The following is a 27,243-nucleotide window of genomic DNA, read 5'->3' as shown; positions in this document are numbered from 1 at the left end:
CTTCACTCTTTTCACTCTTCCCGGAGCCTATGCTGTGAATCTTGTGAATCTTGCCCAGCTGCCACCATTGTATGAGAAAATTGCTTGAAACTGGTCTGACCCTGTCTGTCTTTCATATAAATGCACCTGCCCGGTACACACACACACACACACACACACACACACACACACACACGCACATGCACACGCACACGCACACACACACGCACACGCACACATAGTCATTTGTTTTTGTAGAGAAAAAAGGAGAATGGAAATAAGGACAGGAAAGGTCAGAGAGAGATTTCTACTGTACTTCTAATGTTTTCTTTCTTTGGTAACCCCAACCGATGTAACTAAACATTAACCTTTGTTAATCCAGAGCTCTGGCTACATTGCCATATGTTATATTACTCTCTGTTCTTTTCTGTTTGAAATATTTCATTATAAACTAAAGTTTGGATTATTTAATATCCAGTAGTTCATATTTTTAGTTTTAATATTTTGGTTTTTCTTATATTCTGTTGTATACATGTCTTCATGTGTATAACTAACTACAAACTGTGAGTTCCTTTCATTTTTCCCAGATTTATTTATGCTTGACAAGTGACTTGCATTTGAGTCTTTCTCTCTTGAGGTTTATCCTTGGCATTCTTCTCCCCTTTTCTCCTGGAGTCCTGAGAATTTTCATCATGGATACTAAGCAAGAAAGACTTATTTAGGGAGTCATTTTTCTTAGGTAAGCTTTGCTGTAAGTTTTCAATCCAAATCTACTTTTGTCAGTGACTCTGTTCTGGTTTAAGATCGATTCCTAAGAACTAAGAACTAAGTCTTAAGAAATATATATATGTCATTTCCCTTTTATGTTGTTTTTGTTTTGTTTGTACCAATACCGGGCCTGAACTCAGGCCCTGGGTTCTGTCCCAAGTCTCTCCTATGTTCACTATCCCCAGTTCTATCAGTCCTTTTACTTTCAGCCTTCATCCTCTGTGATCAGGAGTTGACCCAGCTTGGAAGTGACATACAGCAGGACCTTATCTGTTATGTCACTGTTTTAGTCTCAGTATCAGAACTATAGGCAAAGTAAATAATGTGGTGACTGATAGCTAGGTGGATGGGTGGATGGATGGTTGAGTGGATAAAGGTTGATAGATAAACATGGCAGGATGTTTAAGTGTCTAAAGGTAATATGATGACACTGGTAACTTTCAGTCAAATTTTGATAATTTGTGAATAAGAAAATTATAGATTTGCTTGCTTTAACTTTTTCTTTTTTTTTTTTTTTTGGCCAGTCCTGGGCCTTGGACTCAGGGCCTGAGCACTGTCCCTGGCTTCTTCCCGCTCAAGGCTAGCACTCTGCCACTTGAGCCACAGCGCCGCTTCTGGCCGTTTTCTGTATATGTGGTGCTGGGGAATCGAACCTAGGGCCTCGTGTATCCGAGGCAGGCACTCTTGCCACTAGGCTATATCCCCAGCCCCTGCTTTAACTTTTTCTAAAAGCAAATTGCTTGTGACAACTCTCAAAGCTGATTTCAATACATGATTGGTCTCATAAGTCATTAGAATCCACTGCCAGTCACCAAATGTCTTAAATTGAAGTTTATTTCCTTATGTAAGAGATTGTTTGAACACAAGTTTCATATCATCATACATATATTTTATGACAGAAATACAAATATATTTCAGTATTAGCACATGGTATGAATTTGAAAAATTAAAAATAAAAAAGAAAGAAAGAAATGCAGATGGTAATAGCTTCAATCAGATGTTTATTCTGTTCCTTTTACATCTTGGTAGTCAAGCTTGTGTCCTGGGTTTGTGCTTTCCTATTCTTTGAGGCCAGTGCACTGCAGGTGAGGAGACTCAGAATTCTGTCTTAGACAACTATGCCTGAAGTTTGCAGTACACAGGAATTCCCTGGAGAGGTGGGTGGAATGCAGATTCCTGGGCCCTAGTACCCTGGTCTAATGTTCTGCTCCAGGAGCCAAAGATGGGAGTATACTAATTTTCATTTCTTCCTTTCCCTGGTAGAATCAGCTACTCCTGCAAAGACTATACTTTTAAGTTGTAGACCAGAAACTTCCACACACATTCAAATCCTTCAAGATCAGGTTCAGACTCAGAATGTGATCTGTAGATTTGGGGTCACTGTAGGTGACACCCTGGCTGCTAGTTTGTCTTAAGGTCAGTGGTTCACTGGATGGCCAGCCCTTATGTAGACACCAGCTCTGCAGAGTCAAGGGAGCAGCAAGGAATAAGTGCTAGCAAGAGCCTTCTCCCAGCCCTGGTAGCTGCCCTTAGCTCCTTCTTTTCCTCATTCAAGAATTTTGGCTTAACAGTCATCTTCAGTTGAAGGACAAATATATGTTTGATTTGTTTGTTTGTTTTTGCCAGTCCTGGGGCTTGGACTCGGCCTGAGCACTGTCCCTGGCTTCATTTTGCTCAAGGCTAGCACTCTACCACTTGAGACACAATGACATTTCCGGCTTTTTCTATATATGGGGTGCTGAGGAATCAAACCCAGGGCTTCATCTATATGAGGCAAGCACTTTTACCACTAGGCCATATTCCCAGCCCAGGACAAATATGTGTTAAAAAGGCTTTGAGAGGAAACAATGTAGTTCCCAAATGTTCTAATAATGACCAATTGTTCATTATCTTTCCTGAATTTAGGCTGTTTACTTAGGAATGATTTTCATCAAGGGTCTAAAATAATACCTTTTCTTCTCTCAGCCTTTACCTGGTCCTTGGTGCACAGCGTACTGGGAAAACCATACTGTTCTGCTTAGAATTCATAGAAAAGAATCAGATCATTTCTTATATTGCATCCTTTAATGGCATGCATTATTTTAATGGAACACTGCCTAGAAGGATGAAATTGAAAGAGTTTGGTTGCAACCATACCGACAAGCATTTCAAAAATAAAGTTATTTTAATGCAAATTTAAGGAAAGCAGGGTTATATTTTGACCTTCACATTTTATTTATACAGAAGAGTGAAGGAAAATCATTAAACTAAATGGACTTTCAGCACTTTGGAGGTTAGAAAGGCATTTGGATTATAGAAGAGTCTAAAAGTCGGTATCTTACTTCTTTTGTTCTAAAAATGGGAGTTTACTGAATGTGATTGAGAATTCTGTGGAGAATTACAGGCTTCATGTTCAGTCCGTGGGCAGCAGCACTAGGATTTTAGAGCTGTGCTCAATGGGAGGAAATATCTAGACCATGAGTCAAGAATTGTTGGGGGTGAGGATAGCTGCCTGGAAGTCATTCTGGGCAGCCTTGAGCTTCCTGCTCAGGTGGGATGTTCTGGGCAGCCTTGAACTTCCTGGTCCGGTGGGATGTTCTGGTCAACCTTGAACTTCCTGTTCTGGTGGGATGTTCTGGCCATACCTACACCAAATACATCAGAATCTCTGTGGGCCGTGGCCTGGGCAGCCTCATGGTACAAAGCTACCTGGGGATCTGCAGGTGCACTTGGGACAGGAAAACAGTGGAGGGAATGGCAGGGCCCCACCTTCACATCACTCTGTTGTCTGGTGGATCACAGTTCAGGCCCCTGTGGATTCATGCTGTCCCAGACAAATTTGTAGACCATTTTACCATTGTCCTCTTTCTCCAGAGTTCTCCATTATTCTTCTCCATTAATGAAACACATTTATATTCTCTCCTCTCGCTTATTCTTTCACTTGAAAGCAATTTAAAAAAAATTCTATTGTATAGGTGATGTACCAAGGAGTTTCATTAAATAAGTCAGGTAATGAGTACATTTCCTTTTGAACAGTGTTACACTCTCCCTTATTCTCTCCCAGTTTCCCCCTCCCTCCTTCCTTCCCCCACCCAATTAGTATAGTTCATTTCCAACATGCTGTCTAGTTAGTATCACTGCTGAATCAGTTCATCCTTTGTCCCACCATTTCTGTGCTTCCTCTGCCCCTCCCCAAATCAGATAAACTTGTGTACAAGACAAAGGGTACAGAAATAAAAAACAGTGACAAAATGGAATAAATCAAAGGAATTAAAAAAATAACTGCAAATAGTACAATTAAAAAAACAAACAAACACCTCTTGTTGCTGGGTGCCAGTGGCTCACACCTGTAATCCTAGCTACTCAGGAGGCAGCCACCTGAGGATCATGATTCAAAGCCAGCCCAGGTAGGAAAGTCTGTGAGACTTTTTATCTCCAGTTAACCACCAGAAAACTGGAAGTGGTGCTGAGGGTGCTAGCCTTGAGCTGAAGAGCTCAGGGACAGCATCCAGGCCCAGATTCAAGCCCCACAATCCAAACAAAAAAACCTCTTGTTTCCATTTCTTGGAGTTCATTTTGATAAGCATCATTTTATATGGTCATATGCACATAGCTATTGAGCCCTTGTGGCCCTTTCCTAAGAATATCCTCCTTTAGTCTCATTGTGTGAATGTTTAGAGTGCTGTTTAATTAATCATGTAACAAATGTAACTTTTTGTCTTTTACTATCCATTGGGTTTACTTGTGGATTTATAGGCACATTTTAATTATTATAAATGAGAGAATTTAAAAATAATTTCCATCTAGTTAGTGTCTGTGTTAGATATTTTAAAATTTTTGTCCTTAAGCCCACTTCTTGTGAGTTGAAACTACATTCTTTAATCTCTTTTCTAGGAAAATGCAGAATTAATGTCTTCTCTTTCAAATATTTATGCTAGAATTTAGTGCTAGAATATAAAAGTATTCAGAATACAAGTCACTTTTAACCTTATGTTAAGATGGTGAATCCATTCCCAACTCTTGTTGATGTGAGCTCTCAAACATATCTGATGCCCATTTCCTAGGTTACCTCAGCCATCACTGAGACCAGGCAGGCCTTTCCTGCCGCTATTGGCTTCCTCTTCCTCCTCCTCCATTGCCCCTTGGTGCATTCCCCTGCCATGATGGCTGGCATGGACCCATGAGCCTTCCTGCCTTTCCATGCCAGGGTGGGGTAGAATAAACCTGACCTCCTCATGCAGATGTTGTGCAGTCAAAGTGATTTCTTAAAACTATTTTCTTCAATTTACTATTCTGAATCCTGTCATATTTAGTATTTATGTAATCTAAAGCTTTTAAATCTACTGTATTCCTCCAGGAACTATCTGTTTACAGGAGAACTCTTCTCCCCCCACCTCATATCAGGTTTTGAACTCAGGGCCTTGTACTTGACTTGCTACCTTGACTGACACTCTGTCATTTGAGCCACATCTTCAGTTGGTTAGTTGAAAATATAATCTTACAGACTTTTCTGTCCACACTAGCTTTGAATCGTGATCCTGCAGATCAAGCCTCTTGTGTAGATAGAATTATAGGCGTGAGCCTCCAGCACCTGACTTAGAAGTATAATTTATTGTTTGCTTTTTATGAGTTCTTCAGCTCTAAAGTCTATATTGCCTGGTTGGTTTTATGAATTGTGTCTTTAAAAAAAAAATCTCCTCAGCAGTTATTTGTGGCATTTGGATTTTTACAGATGATACCCCCTACCCTCAAAGTTTTTCAGAGACAAAACATTTGTAAGCAACTAAAATTCTGCTCTTTACTTTCTAAAAAATCTATGTTTATTCCTTGCTTTCTTGAGTAATTTTAGAAGATATCTCTTTAAAGCTATGGATAACACTGAGAAGGTTCCTTTTATTTGAATTTACTAATATGCTTTTATTCTTTCATGAGTAAAGATAATTCTGGCCCTTTCAACAGAGACAGCTCTTCCTAATACTACAGAAGCATTCTTTGTTTTAGTGCCACCATATTTGGAATAATTTAAGATTAACGTTGAGTTCATTTTCTAATATATTAGACCCATTAATGTAAAAACATACAGTAACTTTTTCCTCTATCATTTCCTCTATTATCTTTAAAAACCTTGATACCAAACCAGCCTTACATTCCTAACCTATACTCTTTGGTTATGCTATGTTATTTACTATATTGTTGGATTCTGTTTATTAGAGCTTATGTTTGTAAATGATGTGCAGTTCTCTTATCTTCTCTGGCCTTGCTGTGTTTTGGTGAGATCATGGTCCCTCTTGATATATATGGAACTTCATAAAAAATTCATCTAAGATTCCCTAATTGAGTAGCATCATTTCAAGGCATATCTTTCTCCTGATATTCTGTCATTTCTCAGTTTCCTTTCTTCTGCCTTTAAAACACTTGCAAGAATGGCTGTCGGGGAACAATGGTCCCCTTTTCAATGAAGTTGATAATTCTGCTGTCTCTCCATGTAGTTTTCTAATCTCTATTATAGAAACAATAATATGGCATCACCACTCTTTTTATGACTACTTTTACTTCTTAAATCTGTTCACATTATAGCAGACAGGAAGGGGAACAAACAGGGGAAGGAAGCCATGACAAGATACCCTCACAGACGTTCCTCCCCTACTCCTCTATCTGAGCTCTACTTCCTAAAGTTTCCACAACCTTACAACATAGTGTGACTGGTTGGGGATTTACAGGTAAAACCTGTGCCTTGGAGGATATTTTATAGTCAAATCATAAACAAGAATACAACATCTCAGGGGACAATGATGAGTTTAGGAGTTGAGAAGGAACAAATGATTCAGACCTTCTCTGTTGACCCTCAAAGACTGGTTCAGGCTGAAGCTGCAATGTGCTTGACATGGATAAGGAAAAGCAGCCTGGTTGGAAAGCAGGTTGCTGGGGAGCTAAATAGAGATGGAGTTACAGAGCAGGAAGAGCTTAAGAACTTAGATTATTCAGGGCCTTGTGGTCCATGATCAGAACTTTATTAGGTTGTATTTTTGTATGTTATGAGGTATTTTTGGAAATCTTTTGTTAGAAAAATGTTATGATATGTTCAATGCATTTAAAAGAACATTTAGCTGCTATTTGGGGAATGAAGAAATTTTTGTTTCATTAATTATTATTATAAAAAATGATTGCACAAAAATATTTAACTACTGGGCACTGGCCGCTCATGCCCACAATCCTGGCTGTTCATGAGGCTGAGGTCTGGAAGACACTGTATTTCAAAGCTAGCCTAGGCAGAAAAGTCTACAAGACTCTCTCTCCAGAATAGACAGAAAAAAGCAGGGCTGGAGGCTGGCTCAGTGACAAAGTGTCAGCCACAAAAGCAAGCAAACCAAACAAATGCAAGGCCATGGGCACTATGTGTGTGTGTGTGTGTGTGTGTGTGTGTGTGTGTGTGTGTGCGTGCGTGCGTACGTACGTACGTACGTATGTACTGGAGTCAGGCTTGATGGTGCACAACTGTGATCTTAGCTACTTAGGAGGCAGAGATCAGGAGAAACGCAACTTTAAGCTCACCTGGACAAAACATATGCAAGACTCCTTCTCAACTAATAAAAAAGCTAGGTGTGGTAGGGTGTTCCTGTCACCTAAGCTGTTTGGGTAGTATATATAGAAATACTGTGGTCTAGGATGGCCCAGGAAAAAATGTGAGACCTTATTTAAAATATACCTAAAAGCAAGAAGGGGCTAGAGATAACACTCCTGCCTAGCAAAGCTCAAGCAAGGCCTTGAGTTCAAACTCTAATATGATAGATAGATAGATAGATAGATAGATAGATAGATAGATACATACATACATACATACATACATAGGCTGGGTGCTATGTCCTAAGGGTGCTGTGCCAGAGTTGGAAATAAACAGATGAGAACTTAGAACTTTTGCGTGGATGACCTTCATAAAATCCTTTGAACCTATCCCCCGCCCAGCAACACACACACTTTCCACCTACTTTCTTCCCCAGCGTAAGGCTCTTAACCATTATTTATACAGATGATTTACTTTGCTCACTTTCTCACTTTTTGTTCTGCATCACACCCATCATCAACCTCATAGCATCATTAAATGTCCCAATATATCTAGTGATGCTAGAGTTTTATATATCTGATGAGACATAGAAAGTAGATTAGAGTCTATTTTCTTTTTTTTTTTTTTAAGAAAAGCTTCAATTGCACTTTAGGACTGACTGAACAAACTCATACTGAGCCATTACAAGGCAACAGACAGCCCAGAGGTATTTGTGAAGGCAGCACTAAAACAAAGCAACCTTTAAATTGATTTAGGAAAAACACTTAGTTACCACTTCATGGTAGGCAAAACAATAATAAATCTTCAAGGAAGATTCATCGTAGCACATTAGGAAAAATAAAACTAGCATAAACTCATTGGCTGCTGTCAGCATTTGTTTTTATAGCTTTTCCGTAAATGTTTATGAGGATGAAAATCTGTTTATTCTTCTGGCTGAAGATGGAAGGACGTCAGTGGGCATGCTCAGGTCTCTCTGTGGCTGTGACTTCTCAGAACCACATTGGGTTATGGCTGACGCCACTCTGGTAACTCCAAAGCAGCCATGCCAAGCAGTTGCATCCTGGAAACTGCGTGTGCTCCTATAACTAGAGTCTCCCAAGATCCTGGAGGCTGGCAGGTTCAGAACCCCGAGTACCATGGCCTGGTAACCTGCCAGAAACCCTCATGTGTCCATACAAAGGCATCCTCTCTTCTGTTCCTCTCCACCGTCAGTGTCTCCTCTCACCTTCTCACTGGTTTGCTGGAAGTGAAGGCTGGCCCACTGTGTCTTCCCCATCCTGTAAGCTCCTCTGGTGTCTTCAGCTGCCTCCTGGACACCCACCTGCCCTTGTTCATCCATCCCATGCATTCTTCTCAGCTGGCTTTCCTTAACTATATTTTTCTCTTCTTTAACTTTCCTGTTCAAGATAGCATGTTCCATGGGCTGTCATACAAGAAAATCCCTTCCCTGAGCACAGCTTACCTTGCAGTACATTCTCCTGTATTTGCCCCCCCCCCCCACCTCAAACCTGCTGCTTAGAAATCCTCAAAGGAAACACAGGGCATTTCAAAAAGTATATATTGTCTTGTGGATAGATTTTTTTTTAGGAAAAGGCCATCCTTTCTTTTTGCCTGGGTAAGACTTAATCTTTCATCCATTTTCTTATCGCATCCCCAACCCCACTTTCAGAATTTCCACGAACTCTGTTGGTACTACCACACTGCTTTATAACTCTCTTTTTCTCCTGCTTCTGTTGCAATCTGTCTGAGCACCTGTGGGCGTGGAACAGACCCGGTCTCATTCCTTTTTGTCCCATCCTTGGAGGCAAGCACCGGGCTTTGCTCAGGAGAGAGCTGTTGGAAGAATGTAAAGAGAAAGGAGGCCCATGCCTGGTGGACTTGCATCCTCTAGCTGCTCCATGCAAAGGAAATGGAGGCTCAGGAGATGAAACGCTGTCCACATTGGCATATTTCTAACATCTGAATGGATCATTTTTAGTTCATATCATAGATCTCAAGAGAGAAATTCATTATGGAAATGGAAATGGCATGGGGTAATTCCACAATGCACCAGAAGGGAGAATTAGAACAAATGGAGGAAGTTACTGAACATGATTTTCACTTACTATATAAGAAACTTCCTGAGAGACAAACTCTGTGGTTCTCTTTCATAGGATTGATTCCTAAAAGTTATTGAGCTCCTATCCTGACGCCATGCTGCAGATGGCTGACCACCTGTTAGCACTGTTATAAAAGGAATTCCTGTAGGGAGTGGATGTTCTCCAAGGTCTTTAAAGACTTGATGATTTGATGGTTCTGTGACTGTTTATGGAGTCTTCAGCCTATTATGCGGTTTGAGCACTGGCCATCCTAAACTGAGGTGGTTTGCCATGATCATTGCTATTAAGACTGTTACTCTAGAATGAGACCGTTAAAAGATTTAGGAAGAAAACACTGTAAAAGACATTCTTAATGACCCCCTCCCCTCCCTGTGCCAACCCCAACCTGGCTTCTAAATTTTAGCTCCTCTGCTTTGGGTACAAAATGAACTATCACTGGTTTTGAATCATGAAATTAAAGTCTAGCAAACCTATTCTATTATTCTTTTTCCCAAGCAGCTTATGGCAATTTCTCTGTCAAATCTCTCCTAATTAAAACCCTGGCTTAGCTTTATTTGAGTTCACCTCACCTGGATCCCCGAGGACACATCGAGGCTTTGGTTTTATTCCTGTGCTTTTTAGAAAACATGGCGGCAGCATCTGAGGAGAGCTTCCATCCTGTCCCCTGCGTCGCTAGGTAACAGCCGGGGAACCTCCGATTTCCTTCTTCACCTACCAGTCTCCAAGTTGCTTTTGATTTTTCTTCCTGCTTCTGCTGTTAAAAAAAAATCTATCTGTCTATCAGATAGATTTTTTTTTTCTGGTGCTGGTCCTGGGGCTTGAACTCAAGGTCTGGGCACTCTACCACTTGAGCCACAATGTCACTTCTGAATTTTTCGGAGTAGTTTCTTAGAGATAAGAATTTCTTGGACTTTCCTATCTGGGCTAACTTTTAACCATGGCTGTTAGATCTCCTGAGTAGCTAGGATTACAGATGTGAGCCACTAGCACTTGGCTAAAAATATGTTCTTTATTCAGATTTACTTTTGTATTCCTTGTGTAAGCCTAGGAGCTTTTTATGGTTTTATCAGGAATTTGATCTAGCTGCTAGAGGTGAATTGAAGGGCATCTTTCTCCATGGTTCTTCTCCCCTCACACTCTCTGATTCCTCATGCTCTCACCCTACCAGTTACCTAACCCCTTCTTCTCTTGAGTTTCAGCATTCTCTTCTGGACTGATTCTGTTTCATGCTGCAAAATACGTTCAAGTCTTCTTTACATTTACACTCACATATACTCACATTGCATGCACACACATTTATTCATGCACATGTATACATACATGCATACACATATACTCCCACATATGCTGCATGCTCACACACTTGTGTGCCCACATGTGTTCTCTCCTCTCTCTCTGTCTCTCTCTCTCCATTTCTCTCTCTGTCTGTTTCTGTCTCTCTCTCCTGCTTTCCCTTCCCAGTATCTCCTCTTTTTTTTCTCCTCTGCCAGCCTACTGAAGGAATCACCTCCTCCTGCAAATCTTAGAACCATTTGAGAGAGAGCAGGAGGCTGAATCTAGTCATCATACTCAGTGTACGTATGTGAAAATGGAATGGGCAGGGGAGGGCTGGGGTGAGGAGAAATGGGGGAACCATGGAAGGTGTGACATTGATCATTGCACTCATAAGATGATGTGTTAGGTTTGAAACTCCTTTTACAACTACTTAAAGGTGAATAGAGTCTTTTAACTATCTGAATCCTATGGTCATTTTACTGGGCACTTCATGAGGTCTTGATTATATAAACATCTCTAATGAATGAATTTGGAAACCAGGGACATATTCTCTCAAACCAGGAACTGCCCTGAGGCTGGGGACTATGAGAGGGCACAGTGGGTAGATGGAGTGAGGTTCCCAGTCACAAGCAGGCAGCAGCTGCAGGCTGTGGTTAGGGCTATGTAGGAAGCCAGGGGCCAGCGTGGGAGCCGCTTGGCCTAGCCTGGCCATCCTAGTACCTTCCCTGAGAACACCACTGGGCCACCTGATTTAGCCAGGAGACGTGGGGGACCGATGGGAGGCGGGCCATGTGCCATAGAATGTGGTGTCTTGTAGGGGAGAGAGCTGGACTGGTTCTGAATACCAACTTTGCCACTCGAGGACGGTATGATGTTAACCAGAGCTTGATGTCTCTGGGTACGTGTCAGGGCCTGTCTCCTAGATTGCCTGTGGAAACAAAGGCCCTGGCTCACCCCTGGGCACTCCATCCTAGCAGAGGGTGTGGAAGCAGCATTGGATTTATGATTTGGCTTTCGGAGTACTGGTGGCAAATCCCTTTGCTGTGATTTGAATGGCCTGTTGGGCCCCAGGGGTCGTGTAGAGACAGGACCTGGGGCTGGGAACTCCCCCTTGGGGCCCAGCAGACTGAGTTACTGTGGAACAGAGGAGGCTATGCAGTGCATAGGTGTGAAAAGGCTCAACTGTGTAGCGTTTGGATGTGTGTGTTGTTTTCTTCTGGAGCCTGGAAGATACAGCAGATGCCTCCCCAGAGGCCCCGCCTCTGAGAGAGTTCACCAGCGCCACAGCCTTTGCTAAAAGCTCACGGTGGAGGATTTGTGCCTTTGCCTGTTTGTGGGACTGGGCAGTCATCCACTGCTTAATGAGAAAAAGGCCTACGGCAGGACCAGCCTTTGAAGCAGGGCTGGGGCAGCCTTTCAGGCTGTATGGCTTCAGCCACACAGATTTCCCACAGCCCTGGGGCAAATGCCCATTGCTGCCATTCCTGGAGGCACCCACCACCACTGCCACCACAGCTGCCACCACCCGTGCTGGCTCTGTTGTGCCACCAGGAGCCAGGCCCCACAGAGGCACTGCTGGGGCTCAGAGGCACTGAGGGAGGGGTGACGAGCCACATTTCTCCACACCCATGCCCCCCAACTTCAGCTTGGGCAGAAGCAGAGGCCTCATTTCTTCATTGCTGGTTCCTTGCCTTCATCTCCATTAAGAGCTAGAGGTACTTTTCTCCCCTGTCTTCAGGGGTTGCTGGTAGGAGCTGGTACATGTGAGCATCCTGAGGGAGAGGTTTTACAGGCAGAGGAGTGAGGTGGGAAGTGGTCGTGAGTCTAAAACCACAACACACACATCCAGTTGTCACATTTTAGGGCCTTTCACACCTATGCATCTGGCTTCCTTTCTCCTCCCTCCCAGCAGCCTCTATCAGTGAAGCAAAATTTAATGAAGCACCTGCTCTCACCGCCCTGCTCTGTACTCACAGTGCTACCTTAGAACCTGTACCCAGGACTGTGCCCTGGCCCAGCCTCCTGTCCCCACAGTGGCTGAAGTCCCCAGCAGGAGGGAGGATGGAAACTTTGGGAGAGGGGGGGAGAGCTGCAAGTTGATCACGGAGGGTAAATAAAGTGGTCCATCTTATCCCTGTAAAACTGTACAAGGTCAGAGTGCTGAGAGCTCCAGCTGCTGTGCATGTGGACATTTCTGGAAGGTGGCCCCAGAGAGAGCAGGGAGGTTCTGCCCTCCTTCCCCATATCTTACCCCTTAGTCATTTCCATGCTACCTGAGTCTGTAGGGTCAGTCATGGTGAACTTGGCCACACAAGCGTTTCCTTGAGCTCTGTCAGTTGCCCTCCACAAACCAAGCAGAGCAAGGATTTAGAGCCACAATCCAAAGCCCAGATGGAACAGCCTGGAGTTGGGGACTGACTTCAGATGTGAGGTTCAGTCTCAGGGACAAAGCTGTCTATAGTGGAATCTGACTAACTTCCAACAGACAGGGGCAGAGGTGAATCACACTGGAGGTCACCAGTTGGCATCCAAATCATCTCGTGCTTGGGATTTTGTGTTTTAAAATGAACAAAAGTTCGTGCTCAATGCAACAGCCTTGCAAAATGAACCCTTGCCAGAGGTGCGTCTCTCAGACTCCCACCTGGGTGGGTACCAGGGGTCAGCTCTGGGGCTCCAGGGATCCAGTCCACCCACCTTCTACTTATTTCACAGTGAACATGTGCTTAAGAGAAAAGTAACTGACTTTCTTTGTATGCTTTTTATCAGCCTGGCTCAAAAGGAAAAGGTCTAGAAGCAAATTTACCTGGACCCTGCGCTTTAACGTATGGCCACTAGAGGGCGGTAGTGACCAGGCTTCCCTCTCCTTGGCTGACTAGTGAGAATGTTAAGACCTGCCTGGCGCTGCTAAGACTGGCCCAAATTGAAATAATGAGGAATTATCTGCAGGAGCTTGTCAACCCAGCAAATGTCTGTTAATTGGGGGCCTGCTCCTTATGGAATCGATGTTTCATACTTGAGCAAACACTGCTCATCCTCTCACTGGGGAATTTCTTTTATTATTATTTTTTTATTATCAAAGTAATGTACAGAGGGGTTACAATTACATTCGAAAGGAGTGAGTACATTTCTTACCAAACTTGTTACCTCTTCCTTCGTTTTTCTCTCACTTTCTTCCCCTCCCGCCCTGGTTCCCTCCCCACCCTCACCCAAGTTTTATAGTTGGTTTATAGCATATTGTCTTATAAGTATTGCTGTTACTTTGGTTTGCCTTTTGCCTTTTGTCTCCCCATTTTGATGTTCCCCTTCCCTTCCCTAGTTCTGATAAATGTACATAGAATACCCAGGTACCAAAAATCAGTTACAGTGACATCAGGGGTAAAACCATGGGGAAGAAAGACAAAAGAAAAAAGGCAGCATAATTTCAGATGGTATGTTGAAAATAACGACAGTGTTAAACCACTTATTTCCAAGTCTTGTAGTCCATTTCGCTTAGGATCATCTTATGTGATCATATGTACATTGTTATTGAGCTGTTGTGCTCCTCTGCTAGGACTATTCTAGACAAGTACTAATTGTTTCCAATGAGTGAAACCATAGAGTTTATGTTTCTTTGGGTCTGGCTCACTTCACTAAGTATAAATTTTTCAAAGTCTAACTATATCACCTGTATCAAAAGTCCACAAGCTGAAATGCTCCCAGACCTGAAGCTTTTTGAGCCTTTGTATGATACCACAGTGAGTAATTGCATACTTGACCTCACGTGGTAGTTTGTAGCTAAAACACCTGCACGCTGACGATACTGCACGTGTACAGTATATGTTAACAGACTGAGCAAATTAAGAAGCAAATTAACTTCATGTTTAGATTTGGGTTCCATTCCCCCAAATATCTCATTTTGTATATGTAAACATTTCAAACTCTGAAAATATTGCCGCTGGCCAAGATGCATTATATTCATAAATTGACATGCTGAAATGAAACTTCTTTGTACAACTATTCAAAGATAATAAAAAATGAGTTAAAAAAATTTCAAATCCCAAACACTTCTTGTCCCAAGCATTTTGGAGAAGGGATAGTGAATCTGTATAGTCTCTGGTTTGGGCCACTCCAAAGTTGTAGCCTCAGTCATTGGGGAAATACAAAACACTACATGCTCTTAGGTACAGGAAAACTCAAGTTTGGGCATGGCCAGGGAACTGTCACTGTGTGGCCTCATAGGCAGCCTTGCTGTGGAAGAAATATTCTAGAGATGCTATTGTTTGGTCAATGCTGAAGTCATCTGTCTCCTGAATGCTGCTACGTGCGGCTTCTTTTAAAGTAGGTAGAAAATCATAAGCAATGCTCCCTTTAAGAGGAGGGCTCTGGGACTGCCTGCACCTACATCATATAACAAAAAGAATCCACAGTTTTAAAAGTACAACAGAGGCTAGGGACACTTTTGTATCTACAATGCCATGCTAGATTCCACTGAGCACACAATGCCATCATCCCCTAGGAATAGAAACCAAGCATGTTCAATATCTGGAGAGTCTAAAGCAATCTAAAGTCATCATCACAGAGTATACATGGACAGTGCATATAGGCTAGTGGAATATATATGGGTGTATGTGTGTGGGTGACATCATGCATATGTGTGTGTGTGTGTGTGTGTGTGTGTCCAAGCAATCAAGGAAGAGGTTCTCTTTTGACAATTATCCATGTGTTTTTTCCCTTTTTAATTTTGTTGATGGACTCTCTCCCTCGTCATGGTGAGGAATGGTGGGTTTCGTGGAGGGAGGACATGGAAGGCAGGGAGGTGAGTGTGTGGGGCTACACAGTGACGCTCAGGCAGGTGCCTGAAGGGTTCGGCCACAGAGTTCTCAGGCAGCAGAGCTGAGAGTTAAGGTTGATGTGATGACAATGCATGAATCCCTAGAAAGAGAAATCCCCCTGCCATGCTTCCCTGCAGGGAAGGAGAGGCCTTGTGCCTCTGAGCCTGCAGGAAGAGGCTGTGGGGCTATCTGTCCCCACTTGGTGGCTTTGATTTGTTTCCATGGGGAAGTAAACCCCACAACCGTCAGGCCTAAGACGCAGTGGTCTGGAAGCTCTGGACCTTTCATAGGGCTCCTCCCTTGGCCTGGAATGTTCTTTTCCTTGTTTTCTACAAAATTCCTCAGATCCTCAAGCCCCAGATGATGTGCCTTCTGCTGTGAAGCCTTCTGGGACCCCACCACACCCCTGGAATGCCACTGCACTGGCTTCCTGCCCATAGTAGCTGATGGCCGTGTGCCATTTGGCTTGCAGTGCCTGCACTGTCTCTTTCTAGACAGAGCCCATGTGTGTGACTTTGTGCCTTGACCCCTGCCTGGAGTAAACTGGGATCCACGAGTTTTCTTTTGTTCACTTAGGAGTGGGCTACACGTAGAACTCTGAGGGTGAGGAAGAGAGAGAATCGGTGTCTACAACCAGAAAAGAGGCTGGACTGGACTCCAGTATCCTCCTACTCTGGTCCTCTTGATCAAGTTCAGGAAGTACACAAACTATTCAAGAAGCCTAGGCTTGCTTTACTGTGTGTCAACCCCAGGCAGCCTGAGAACCCAGAATATTGCCACTGAGTTTTTAGTACAGTGGACAAATGTGGCAGCAGTGGCAAAGTGTAGCTGGCCTGAGAAAAGTCATTGATGGATCATTGATGGCTCAGAGAGGCAGCCTTGGGGCTCCCAATATTGAACCTATGGGTCCTGATTTTCATCTTGGAGTGCTCAGTTGATGGGTAAGAGGGAACGTGTGCAGGTATCTATACGTTTCTAGAACAGGAGAGGTGGCAGCTACCTAGGGGATAATGGGGCCCCTGAGAGGCCTTCTTACCTTGGCTGCTCCTTCAAATTGGTTCTCTGCAACTTCAGGTAGATGCTAGGGACACAGTTTCACTCTCATAGTAGTTGACTGAGTTGGCCAGGACTCTACCATCCTCTCCTTTCCTTTTTCATCTGGATGCCCAGGTACCAACAAGCCAAAGATGCCTTTACTTCTTTCTAAGATCCCATCAGTTCTGAAGAGCAAAGAAAGCTGCACCACACGTGTTTCTTAGTTCTCTTCTGCTTGCTACTGACTTCTGCCTGATTCTTGCCACTACTTTCAGGAAAGCAAATCTAGATTAACAAGCACAGTCCAGACAAAGACCCTTTCTGGTGACAGAGGGAAATCCAGAGCTCTAGGTTTCTGGCTCCCGTGTGGCATTGGCTGTTATCTCTTCTGACTTGTCCTTCTGCTCTCCAGCAGTGGAGATTCCTGATAGCTAAGACATGTGTCTTTCCAAACCATATTTGCCTGTGTGGGACAGTGGTGACCCTTGTGCCAAAGAAAGAGGGAAAGCCACTTGAGTTTGTTGTTGCTAGGAAGCACAGACAGGGCTGATGTGAGGATTTCAGCAGAATTGGAAGCTTGCCTTTTGAACAACATGTCCAGTGGCAGGCTTTCTTTGTGACAGTGAGGCTGTTCTTTGCTGGAATCATGGCAGTGAGGCAGAGTCCCTTCCCAACAGCCATTACACTGAACATTCCATTAGGAGGCAGGAGAGGAGCACAAGAAGTTCAAGATGAAAACGACAGCCAAGAAGATTCTTGCAAAAATAGCTTCATCCAGGGCTTTCCTGTGAGCAGCAGTTCCTTTGGCCTTGTTAGGAGGTGGCCACCAGGGACCGGTGACAGCAATGGGAGCTGGGCTCTTTTGATATCCCTGTGCAACTGCCAAATCCTACAACTGTGTGCTAATGACCAGGACCCTTCTACTCTATATGGCTATGGATGAAAGGGTCCAGGGCATCGTCAGGCTTGGATATCTACCCAGCTACTGTGATTAGACACAGCCCCTGGGTCCAACAAAGACAAAGGTGATTGGACACAGCCCTTGGGTCCAAAATAGGCAAAGTGGATTGTGGTTCAAAGGCTCTATGTGACACCACAGATGTTGAAGACAGGGGCCCTGGTAGGGAGTGACTGTCCTTTCTTGGAACAATGGGCATGCACCACTGAGTAGTTTGCATCAGCACAGGCAGGAGTAGGAATATGGGAGGAAGCCCGAAGTTCAGTTGCTAGGACACGCCCTATGACTTAGTCCAAGACTGAGAGGAAAGGAAAGGATAGACTTAGAAAAGTAGATTGGATTCTGCTTTGCTAGAGACCTTGAATTGAATTTGATGCCAAGAAGTTTGGTTTTTCTTTTAGATATCCAGACCACAGTAGGAGTGAGCTTGATTCCAGTCTCACTACTCAGGCCTCTCTGTTCCAGGAGCTATGGGTGAGGCACCCTGAATTGCCACCAATCAACATGGGTCTCTAGCTAAAAGTGTCCACTGACCACGTGAAGCATGGCTGATCCAACTGCAGAAATGACCATCATTTCATTTCTCTGTTATGAACTTATTCCAGTTTACATGGTCATGTGTGGTTGCCCTCTCCAAGCTTTGCAGGAGATGGTGTTGGTAGCTCGATTGAAGAGAAGGGTGTTGAAGGCTCTCCTGCAGAGGAATTGTGATCAACTGAACCACAGGTTGGTTTAGATACTGATTCTGTGCTGAGTCATTGAAACACACACACACACACACACACACACACACACACACACACACACACACACACTCTACACTACACTAAAGGCAGCAGGCAGTTGCCCCGGCACTCTTGGCTTGTTCTCGTCATCTCAGTGCACTGCAGATCTGTGTGAACCACACACCTCTTGGCTACTGGTCACATGCCAGGAACAAGAGGTCATCAGAGTAAGTCAACCTGAAAAACAACTCTAGATTCACTAAAGCTGTGTTGGAAAGTATACTTTAAAGCAATGGCATGGCTAGTCCTTCTTCATTTCATTATTTCTCTTGCAGAGAAAACAGAGTAGGCAAGTGTTTTTTTACCTATAGAGCCATCCTGGCAAGCTCAGTTTGTTGCAACCTGCTTGGCTGGCTATTTTTTTACCTTTTCCACACGCAAAGGACCATAATTGTGACCTAGAAATAGACGCCAAAGTCATCAATCTTGGTTACTACTAAATAGAGTTACAATTTTGTTATTTATTATATAAAACAAATACATTTATCCAATGTATTCATATTAACACATGCTGATTAAACAATCTTCTAGAAACTAAAAATTCTTCTCCAATGTGTCATCAATTAGATGTTCCTCACATTGAATTATTAAGTGTGATTAACACAAACTGAACAGTTGAATAAGCGTAGGGCTTTTTAAAATTTTGTTTTCCATTCTTGAAGTTTGAAGTGCGTTTTTTAAAAGATGGTTTTAATTTTTCCCCTTAATAAATTCCTTTGTAACTAGAAAAATCACGATTATTCCACTATCTGTCCTGTCCATCTGGCTGTCAAGTGCATGGGGTGGGGGTGGGGGGTGGGGTGGATGGGGGTGGGGACACCCTCATGAGAAGGTGGGAGGAGCAATACAAAGCAAGTTGACTCCAAGTCCGGGTCAGGAGACCTTCAACAAGAGACCATGGAAACTCTGAGCAAGAGAACTATTTAAAAACTATGACCTATAAATGGATGCTATCTTTCCCCCCATTTTAAATTTCCTTACTGTATTTAAAAGGTAAAACATACCATGCTATTCTTTTATGTTGTCTTGAAAATTGTGATATTTATCTTTTTAGAAGTAGCTGTGTTCATTACAGGAAATCAAAAATAGAGCCACATATCTGAGCATATCTGTTTTCAGTTATGTTTTGTTTTCTGACTGTGATTACACAATGTTGAATTTTTGTTATCCAGCTTCCCCTTCCCCCCCTCCCAATTAATCCCTTCTGAACATTTCCCCATATTTTCAGAATTCATTTCCAAAACAGCATTATAATGTCTCGGGAGTGTTTCATGGCCAAGTCACCTAAATTTGTCTAACTGGGGAAGTTAGATTACTTCCTTTCCTTCTTCCTTTTTTCAATTTAAATCTCATTGGGATGAAAATCCCTGTAATTGAAGTCTTTGTCCACATGGATTACTGTTTTCTTCAATACAAAATTTCCTCTCAAAGAACAAGAATCTTTCTTTGGATTATTTATGATGATTGCCGGAATGTTCTAAAACAAAACAAAACAAAAAATATATATATTAACATAGTCACTGTCATTTTGTTGTCGTTATTGTGGCACTGGAGTTTTTAACATAGTCACTGTGATTTTGTTGTTGTTGTGTTGGTGGTGATACTGGAGCTTGAACTTGTAAGACAGCAGCTCTACCACCAAGTCATGGCTCCAGCATTTTTTGTGCTGGTTCTTGTTGTTATTATTGTTGTTGTTGCCAGTACCAGGCTTGAACTCAGGGCCTTGTGCTCCCTTGGCTTGGTGAGCTAGTCTTGGCTCTGTGAGCTAGTTCTCTAGTTGTGTGCTTGAGCTGTGCCTCCAGACCTGCTTTTCCCTGGTTATTTTGGAGATGGAGCCTTGTGGACTTTTTCTCCTGAGGCTGGCTTTGAACTGCCATTTTCCATGTCTCAACTTGCTCAGTAGCTAGGATTAGAGGCCTGGGACACTTTTTAAGTAGGGCTGCATTTCCTTCCCAGGCTGTGCTTGGCCCACGATCCTTCATGTTTTAGGCTCCCTTTCAGTCGTAGCAGTTATGGCAGTCATGCACCACCACACTTAGATTTTTCCATTGAGATGGACAGACTTTCCTGCCTAGATTGTTCTGGAATCATAACTCTCCTGATCCCAGCCTCTTGAAGAGCTGGGGTGAGACAGAATCTCATGAACTTTTTACCCAGGCTAGCCCTGAACTATGATCCTCTTGATCTCAGTCTTGCAAATATCTAGATTAATGGGCATGAGCTACCATTACCAAGCCGAATATGGATTTTGACGATGGTTCTGGTTTTACATTAGATCTTCCTCAGCCATGCGACCTTAGGCACATCTCTTGACATCATGCATCCATTTCCCTGTCTGTTGAGGGAGTAGTAACAATGCATGCCACATGCTTATGTAGACCCATGGACACATTTCATGTAAAATTCTTCACCTTCAGAGCATCTGATTTAGCCTTCCTGCAGCTAAAGGTATATATTGGCTTCTCAGCTTTCTACAAACACTGGCTACAATTTTGTATAAAAGTTATCAACTTGATGAGTGAAAAAAGTAGTATCTTAGAATCCTAATATGTCTTTCAAGCCTTTAAAAAAGATGTACAAATCTCTCAAGTAAATGCCTGGGTTTGACAACTGTTGTTTTCTCAACTCTTGTTTTCCGTGAGCGCCATGTCATACAAAAAGCTCAGATCTTCCCAGCTTTTACTATGGGGGCTGGCTGCTAACCAGACCCGTTGGTAAGGTAGAGTGTGGATATGTGGTGATTATTCAGTGCATACCTAAACAGTCTCCAGAGTCTCAGGGAATTGGGTTTAGCTAACCACAATTGTTTTTAAATTGAAGAAATTGCTTCAAGAAGCAGCCAGTGGAACTCAAGTTTTGTTTTGTTTTTTAAATGGGGGGATATTCTCTAACAAACCATTCAGTCAAATTACATTTTACGTGTTTACTGTGCATGAAATCCTACAGAATCACAAATGGCCTTCCCAGCTGGGTGACAGTCCCTCATACGAAGGCCAGCCCTTTTCCATGTGACCACATCATGTGACCAGGCCCGGGGATGCACTGACATCCATGTCATGTAGTGATTGCTGTGTACCTGGGAAGGACCCCCAAGCCCTGTGGACCTGGGAGAAGGTGGGGCCCAGAGCCTACTGGGGAAGTGAAGTCAGTCTGGGGTCAGTGGTCAGAATCTGCAGAGAATACAAATGGAGTAGTCCAGTCTGAGCCTGGAGATGATGGCTGTGTTCTCCCCTGAAATGAAAATGAAAACAACAAGGAAGGACACTGCACTGGTGGGGATGCATGCATGGACATGGTGCTGGTGGGGAAGCATGTGTGGACAGGGCGTTGGTGGGGATGTGTGCTTGGACAGGGCACTGATGGGGATGCCTGTGTGAACACGGCGCTGGTAGGGATGCGTGTGTGGACACAAAATGATGGGAATGTGTGAGTAGATGTGTTTTAAGGACAAGATTAATTTGGCTTTCCTTTGGAATCCAGAGGCTCCATCAATGTAGAGGCGGCTCCATGTGCTCAGTTCCTGGCTGCATTTTGTGAAACATGGCTTCACAGGAGCTCTGTAATGAAAACGGGAGGAAGCATTCAGAAATACAACTTTGATTTCTAGAGCGAGGAGAGACGAGTTGTTCTTTCCTGATTATTATGATGTAAGCAATACTCAACAATGACATTCAGCAGGCTCTTGAGGTTGAAGCTCACTTGACCCCTTTGTCTTTGTTCTTATTTCCAATCTGTGTCCCTGTGTTGGGATCTCTTCTTAGGTGCCATGAAGGACGATTAATCCCTGCTGTTTTATTCAGAGCAGGTGGTTGGGCACCAGCCCCCCTCCCCCCACACACACACCCCGAGCTAGGTGAGTGCTCTCTGTGATTGTGGGCAACGTGTCCCACGTGGATAGACAACACTAACATGTTGGCACCAGACATCAGTCATGTCAGCGTCATTGGTTGCTGCTCAGACTCTTCATTCCTATCTAGTCTGTATCCAGTCTTATAATGGATTCTGAGAGGAAGGCAATTCTTTCCTCCCTCCCTCCCACCATTCCTCCCTCCCTCCATTTCTTTCTCCCTCCTTCCTTCCCTTCCTCCCTCCTTTCTGTCCACCCGTCTTTAGAACTGGGGTTTGAACTCTTTCTAGGAACTCTACCACTTGAACCATGACCTCAGCTCTTACTGCTCTTGTTCTTTTGAGATAGAGTCTCACATTTTATGCCCAGGCCAGTCTCAACTGTGGTCCTCCTCTTTATACTTCCTGTGTAGCTCAATGGACACACACCACCACATCTAACATTATTGATTAAGGTGGTGAATTGAGAAGTGTTTAATCCGGACTGGCTTCAAATCATGATCCTCCTAATCCCCGCCTCTGGAGTAGCTGGGATTACAAGCATGAGCCACCACACTTGACAGTTTTATTAACCTTCAGTGCCTCGTGCATAAATGTCAACTCAAAATGTGTTAGACAGTAAAGGTAATAAATTCGCCCCAAGAGGAGGGCAAGGATTATAGTATGGTGTAATAAAAAGATCACAACTCTCAAAGTAAGAAAGGATGATTTGATTTGCCTGTTTGCCACTTAGAAGTGTAACTCTGGGCCCATCTATTCATTTGCGAAATGATCCCTTCATTAAAAAGACAGGAACTGTAATACACCTCATTTGCCATTCATTGGCAAACTGCACGGGTGAGCACTTTTTAAAGTGTGATATGATCTACAGGGTTAGGTCATTATTGAGTCTATTGTGGATGTGTTGGAAATGTGCTAGTTTGCATTTAAACACACTTCTATTCCATTTATGCTCTGTCTCAGCATCACCATATTTTAACGATGGAGATCTTGACTCTATCTTGTTTACCACTCAGTCAACTTAGAGGCCTGTGATGCTTGCTTTATTGGGAATTTGTCACCTTATGTTCTAAAGAAGGAGGCCTAGGAAATGTGAATGGTGCACTTTTAGAAAACAATAAGGGTTTACACTCTCACCACGTTGCTTCCGTGTTTGGTTATATCACAGTGGATCTGTCAGTTCTGTCTGTGTTCTTCATGCTTGGTGGCATGGTGAAAGGTAATTATTTGCTTCTAAGTTAAGGAACATGAAATGAACTCAGCTTCTCGGCAGCAGTACCCCTGTGCCAAGTACTCAGTAACCACATATAAGACAGCTGCTACTGCCTGCCACACTGGACATCATAGGACATTGTCACTGCTATGCATCTGGTCCAACAGTCCTGTTGCAGAAGAAAGAATACCTAATATTGCATTGCTCAGAATGATCCAGTAATAAGACAGTGTACAGAATTGTTACAGTATTCTTACTTTTCCAGCCTAAGATAGCAACCCTTAGTGGTCCATCAGGGTTTCACATCCATCCACCCAGCAGTTGGTGAGAGTCACATTGCAGAGGTTTGTTGATGTGATATTTTTGTATGATCTCTTTTCTCTATTGTCCCACAGGTCCTGCCTGACAGACATGTGTGAATGTCCTGTCCATAAGAACTGTTACTGTGAGTCGTTCCTGGCATATGCTCGGGCCTGCCAGAGAGAGGGCATCCGGGTTCACTGGGAGCCCCAGAAGACCTGTGCAGGTAGGGGGGCTGGAGGATGATTGTAAGAAGCTCATGGCCAGCCCTGATGGCCACGTGGGAGGCGCCCAGAATGGCCACATCATGCCATGGATGAAAGCAAATTCCATCTGTTGGCTTAACTCAATGCACCTTAATAAAACACAGGGACTTCCCATGGGGCAAAGCAGGACAGACAGCACTTAAGAGAAATGCTTGTGACAGGCACATTTGAACCATTTCAGGATTTCCACTGTTGCCAAATCCTCCCGGGCCTCCAGCTCCCAGCTGGATGCTTAGCACTGCCAGCCTGCAGCGTGGCTTGGTGATGCACGGAGCAAGGGAGGCTGAAGAACGTTACAGTCATTTAAGGTTTTCAGGATGAATCTGATGGCTTTTTAGAGATTGTCATGCCAACTCTAGAAGAATGTGACCTTCCCTTTGAAAGCCAGAGTTCTGCCACAGTGATGATTAGTTCTTGGTCCTCCGGCATGTTAAAAAACTTATGTCTTATCTGTAAAACACATGCCTTAGCTCATCCAGGAACTATTTACTGTGAAGTGACTAAGTCCTGGACATTGGCGTAGGCTCTGCGGGTGCTTTGAGGCCTGTCAGGAGTGAGGCCCAGTCATTGAGGCAGCAGACCAGACCTGCCCCCCAGCAAAAAAAAACACAACAACTCTATAATAAACACTTGCCAATTATGATAAGTATAGAAAGGAAATAAATAGGGCAGAGATCCAGAGAACAAATGGAGAGGAGGAATAACTACTTAGAGGATGAGGAGCGGGGATTTCAGCATTGCTGAAGGACTGAGGAGAGTCAGCACAAGTGGTCCATGTAGCCACAAGGTAGTACAAATGAGAAAGTGCACTTTCCTAACTATATGGGGGCCAGCAGGGTATGACACAGTGGGCTGTGAAAAGTGGGGCACAGTGGAAGGCCAGATGGCAGCCAAAGCAACAATGTGCAGGCGTTTGTGGGCCTTGGAAAGGAGCCAGATGGTGTGTGCCCCCACTCCTGCGGCTTGAACACAAGGCCTGGGAATTGTCGCTTTGTTTTTTCACTCAAGGCTGGTGTGCTACCACTTGAGCCACAGCTCTGCTTCTGGCATTTGGGTGATTAATCGGAGATGAGAGCCTCATGGACTCCTGCCAAGGCTGGCTTGGAGTTGCATTCCTCAGATCTCAGCCTTCTGAGTAGCTAAGATTATGGACGTGAACTGGTGGTGCTTGAGCATAGACTGCTTTTATTCCAAAAGAAATGGAGGCCTCTCCTGGGTGGGTTTTGAGCAAGACTCTTCATGCAGAGGATGGACTTGGAGGAGACAAGGGGACCAATCATGGTCACCTCCATGAGAGACTTAAGAAGGACTGGGGGCTGGGAATATGGCCTAGTGGCAAAAGTGGTTGACTCGTATACATGAAGCCCTGGGTTCGATTCCCCAGCACCACATATACAGAAAAAGTCAGAAGTGGTGCTGTAGCTCAAGTAGCAGAGTGCTAGCCTTGAGCAAAAAGAAGCCAGGGACAGTGCTCAGGCCCTGAGACCACGCCCCAGGACTAGCAACAAAAAACAAAACAAATAAGGACTGGAGCAAGCTATAGGCAGGACACACCAGCAAAAGGGAGAGAGTCCAGTTGTGTTTTGGAATTTTACGATGATATCCTGCATGTTGAAGTAGGAGCATTTGTGACATGCTCGTGACACATCTCAGGACGTCCCACTTCTCTGAGACACCCAGTCAATGGCAGTGACTTCTGCCACTTAAGTTTGAACGTCACATGACTGAATGGACTTCCCTGTGCAAAGGACTTGCTTGGCCAAGAGTGAAGAGACTGGGATTCTCAGAATTCTACAACAGACCTGAGGGCTTTCCTCCAGCTCTCGGGAGAGAAGGCGGTTCATGCCACTTCTGGCTCTAGTAGGTCTTCTTTGGTGAGAGAGAGGAGAGGCCATTGGTTAAAGGAAAAATCCTTCAGCAGGCAGGAAGAATTTCTGTACAGTGTCACTATCATGTTTTCTTATCCTGGTTGGTCTTGGCCTGCTGAAATCCTTGCTGGACCCTTGCCCAGGCCCAGGTCCTGTTAGCCTTCCTGCTTCTATGGGCTTTGTATACCTTGAAGAACTTTCCAGGTGCCTCTGACCTGCAGCCAGAATTGAAGGCATCGATTGTGTGCCTGCTGTCTCTGCAGAGTAGGATGATGTGTTTAGGTGTGGAGAGCTCACAGGGCTCTCCAGTTTCCCTTAGGGGCAATGACTAGGTTGTGTCTTCAGAAACCCATCCAAGCTTATGATCTGGCTCTGATAGCCTGTGGACTTTGCTCTCATTTCTGCCAGCCCAAGTGTGATCTGGGTCAGGGTCTGCTGTCCCCTGCATGGGAAGGGGCTCTTGTTGGAGCAATATTGACCTGTTATAAAGTGGCTCACATGAAGTGTGCACAGGCTGTGGGATATAAGGCAAGTGAGTGGGAAGGGAAGTTGGGGATGCTGGGTCAACCCTGTGAGGGCCATGTTTGTGGGAGAGGAGGGAAGGAACCCCACAGCCCATCTTGAAAACCTCCAGCTCCTGTACTTCATTGTGAGTCCCCCTTCCTTTGAATCTAGCAGGAAGTGAGACAGTAGGTGGAGACAGGTGCCTTCCATCCACTCTGGTACAATGGAGCACTGGCCAATTTCTACTCCCTTATTAGCTGGGGTGGCCCTGTGGTGGAATGTGCTAGAGGGATATGTGAGCATCTCCTCCCAGCCTCCACTCAGCACCCTTTCAGTGTGCACACTGATGGAGCACATTTCACAACATCCTTATTTCAGGGACCCACACTTAGGAACTAAATTGCTTTTCTTTTTTTTTTTTTTTTTTTTTTTTTTAGCCAGTCCTGGGGCTTGGACTCAGGGACTGAGCACTGTCCCTGGCTTCTTCTTGCTCAAGGCTAGCACTCTGCCACTTGAGCCACAGCGCCACTTCTGGCCATTTTCTGCATATATGGTGCTGGAGAATCGAACCCAGGGCCTCATGTATACGAGGCAGGCACTCTTGCCACTAGGCCATATCCCCAGCCCCCTAAATTGCTTTTCTAATGGAAGAAGAATATAGCCTCTGAAAACTCCCATTTACCTCTCAACATTAGCAAAGCCATCTGTGTGGAGGATGACTCCATCAGTGTATAGTTAGGGGACACTGTATCCACACATGTGCACACAAAGATACATATGCATGCACACACACAGGCATACACAAATGCATACAGGTGCACACATACACTTGTATAACAATGCACATGTGCATATATGCACATGCATAAATGCACAAACACATGTGCATATTATGGACTTCCACAGGCAGGCAGTGTGTACATGGAGACAAATTTTACAGAGCCATGGTTTTATTCAGTTTCTTCTAGACTATTGGAGATCACAAGAATCCTATT

General features: G+C 44.0%; 1 protein-coding gene across 1 annotated transcript in view; it reads left to right on the top strand.

Annotated features, from left to right (window-relative positions):
• Bmper (BMP binding endothelial regulator) overlaps window positions 1-27,243 on the top strand; it is a 213,671-nt gene that overhangs the window by 179,257 nt on the left and 7,171 nt on the right. The window contains exon 14 of the mRNA XM_048339482.1: window positions 23,706-23,836. Coding sequence (XP_048195439.1) covers window positions 23,706-23,836 — 131 coding nt within the window. The remainder of the gene's footprint in view (window positions 1-23,705; window positions 23,837-27,243) is intronic.

Source organism: Perognathus longimembris, chromosome 2, assembly GCF_023159225.1.
Source record: "Perognathus longimembris pacificus isolate PPM17 chromosome 2, ASM2315922v1, whole genome shotgun sequence".
Lineage (NCBI taxonomy): Eukaryota > Metazoa > Chordata > Mammalia > Rodentia > Heteromyidae > Perognathus > Perognathus longimembris.
The sequence above is the reverse complement of the archived record's forward strand: the minus strand, read 5'-3'. Positions and strand labels throughout refer to the sequence as shown.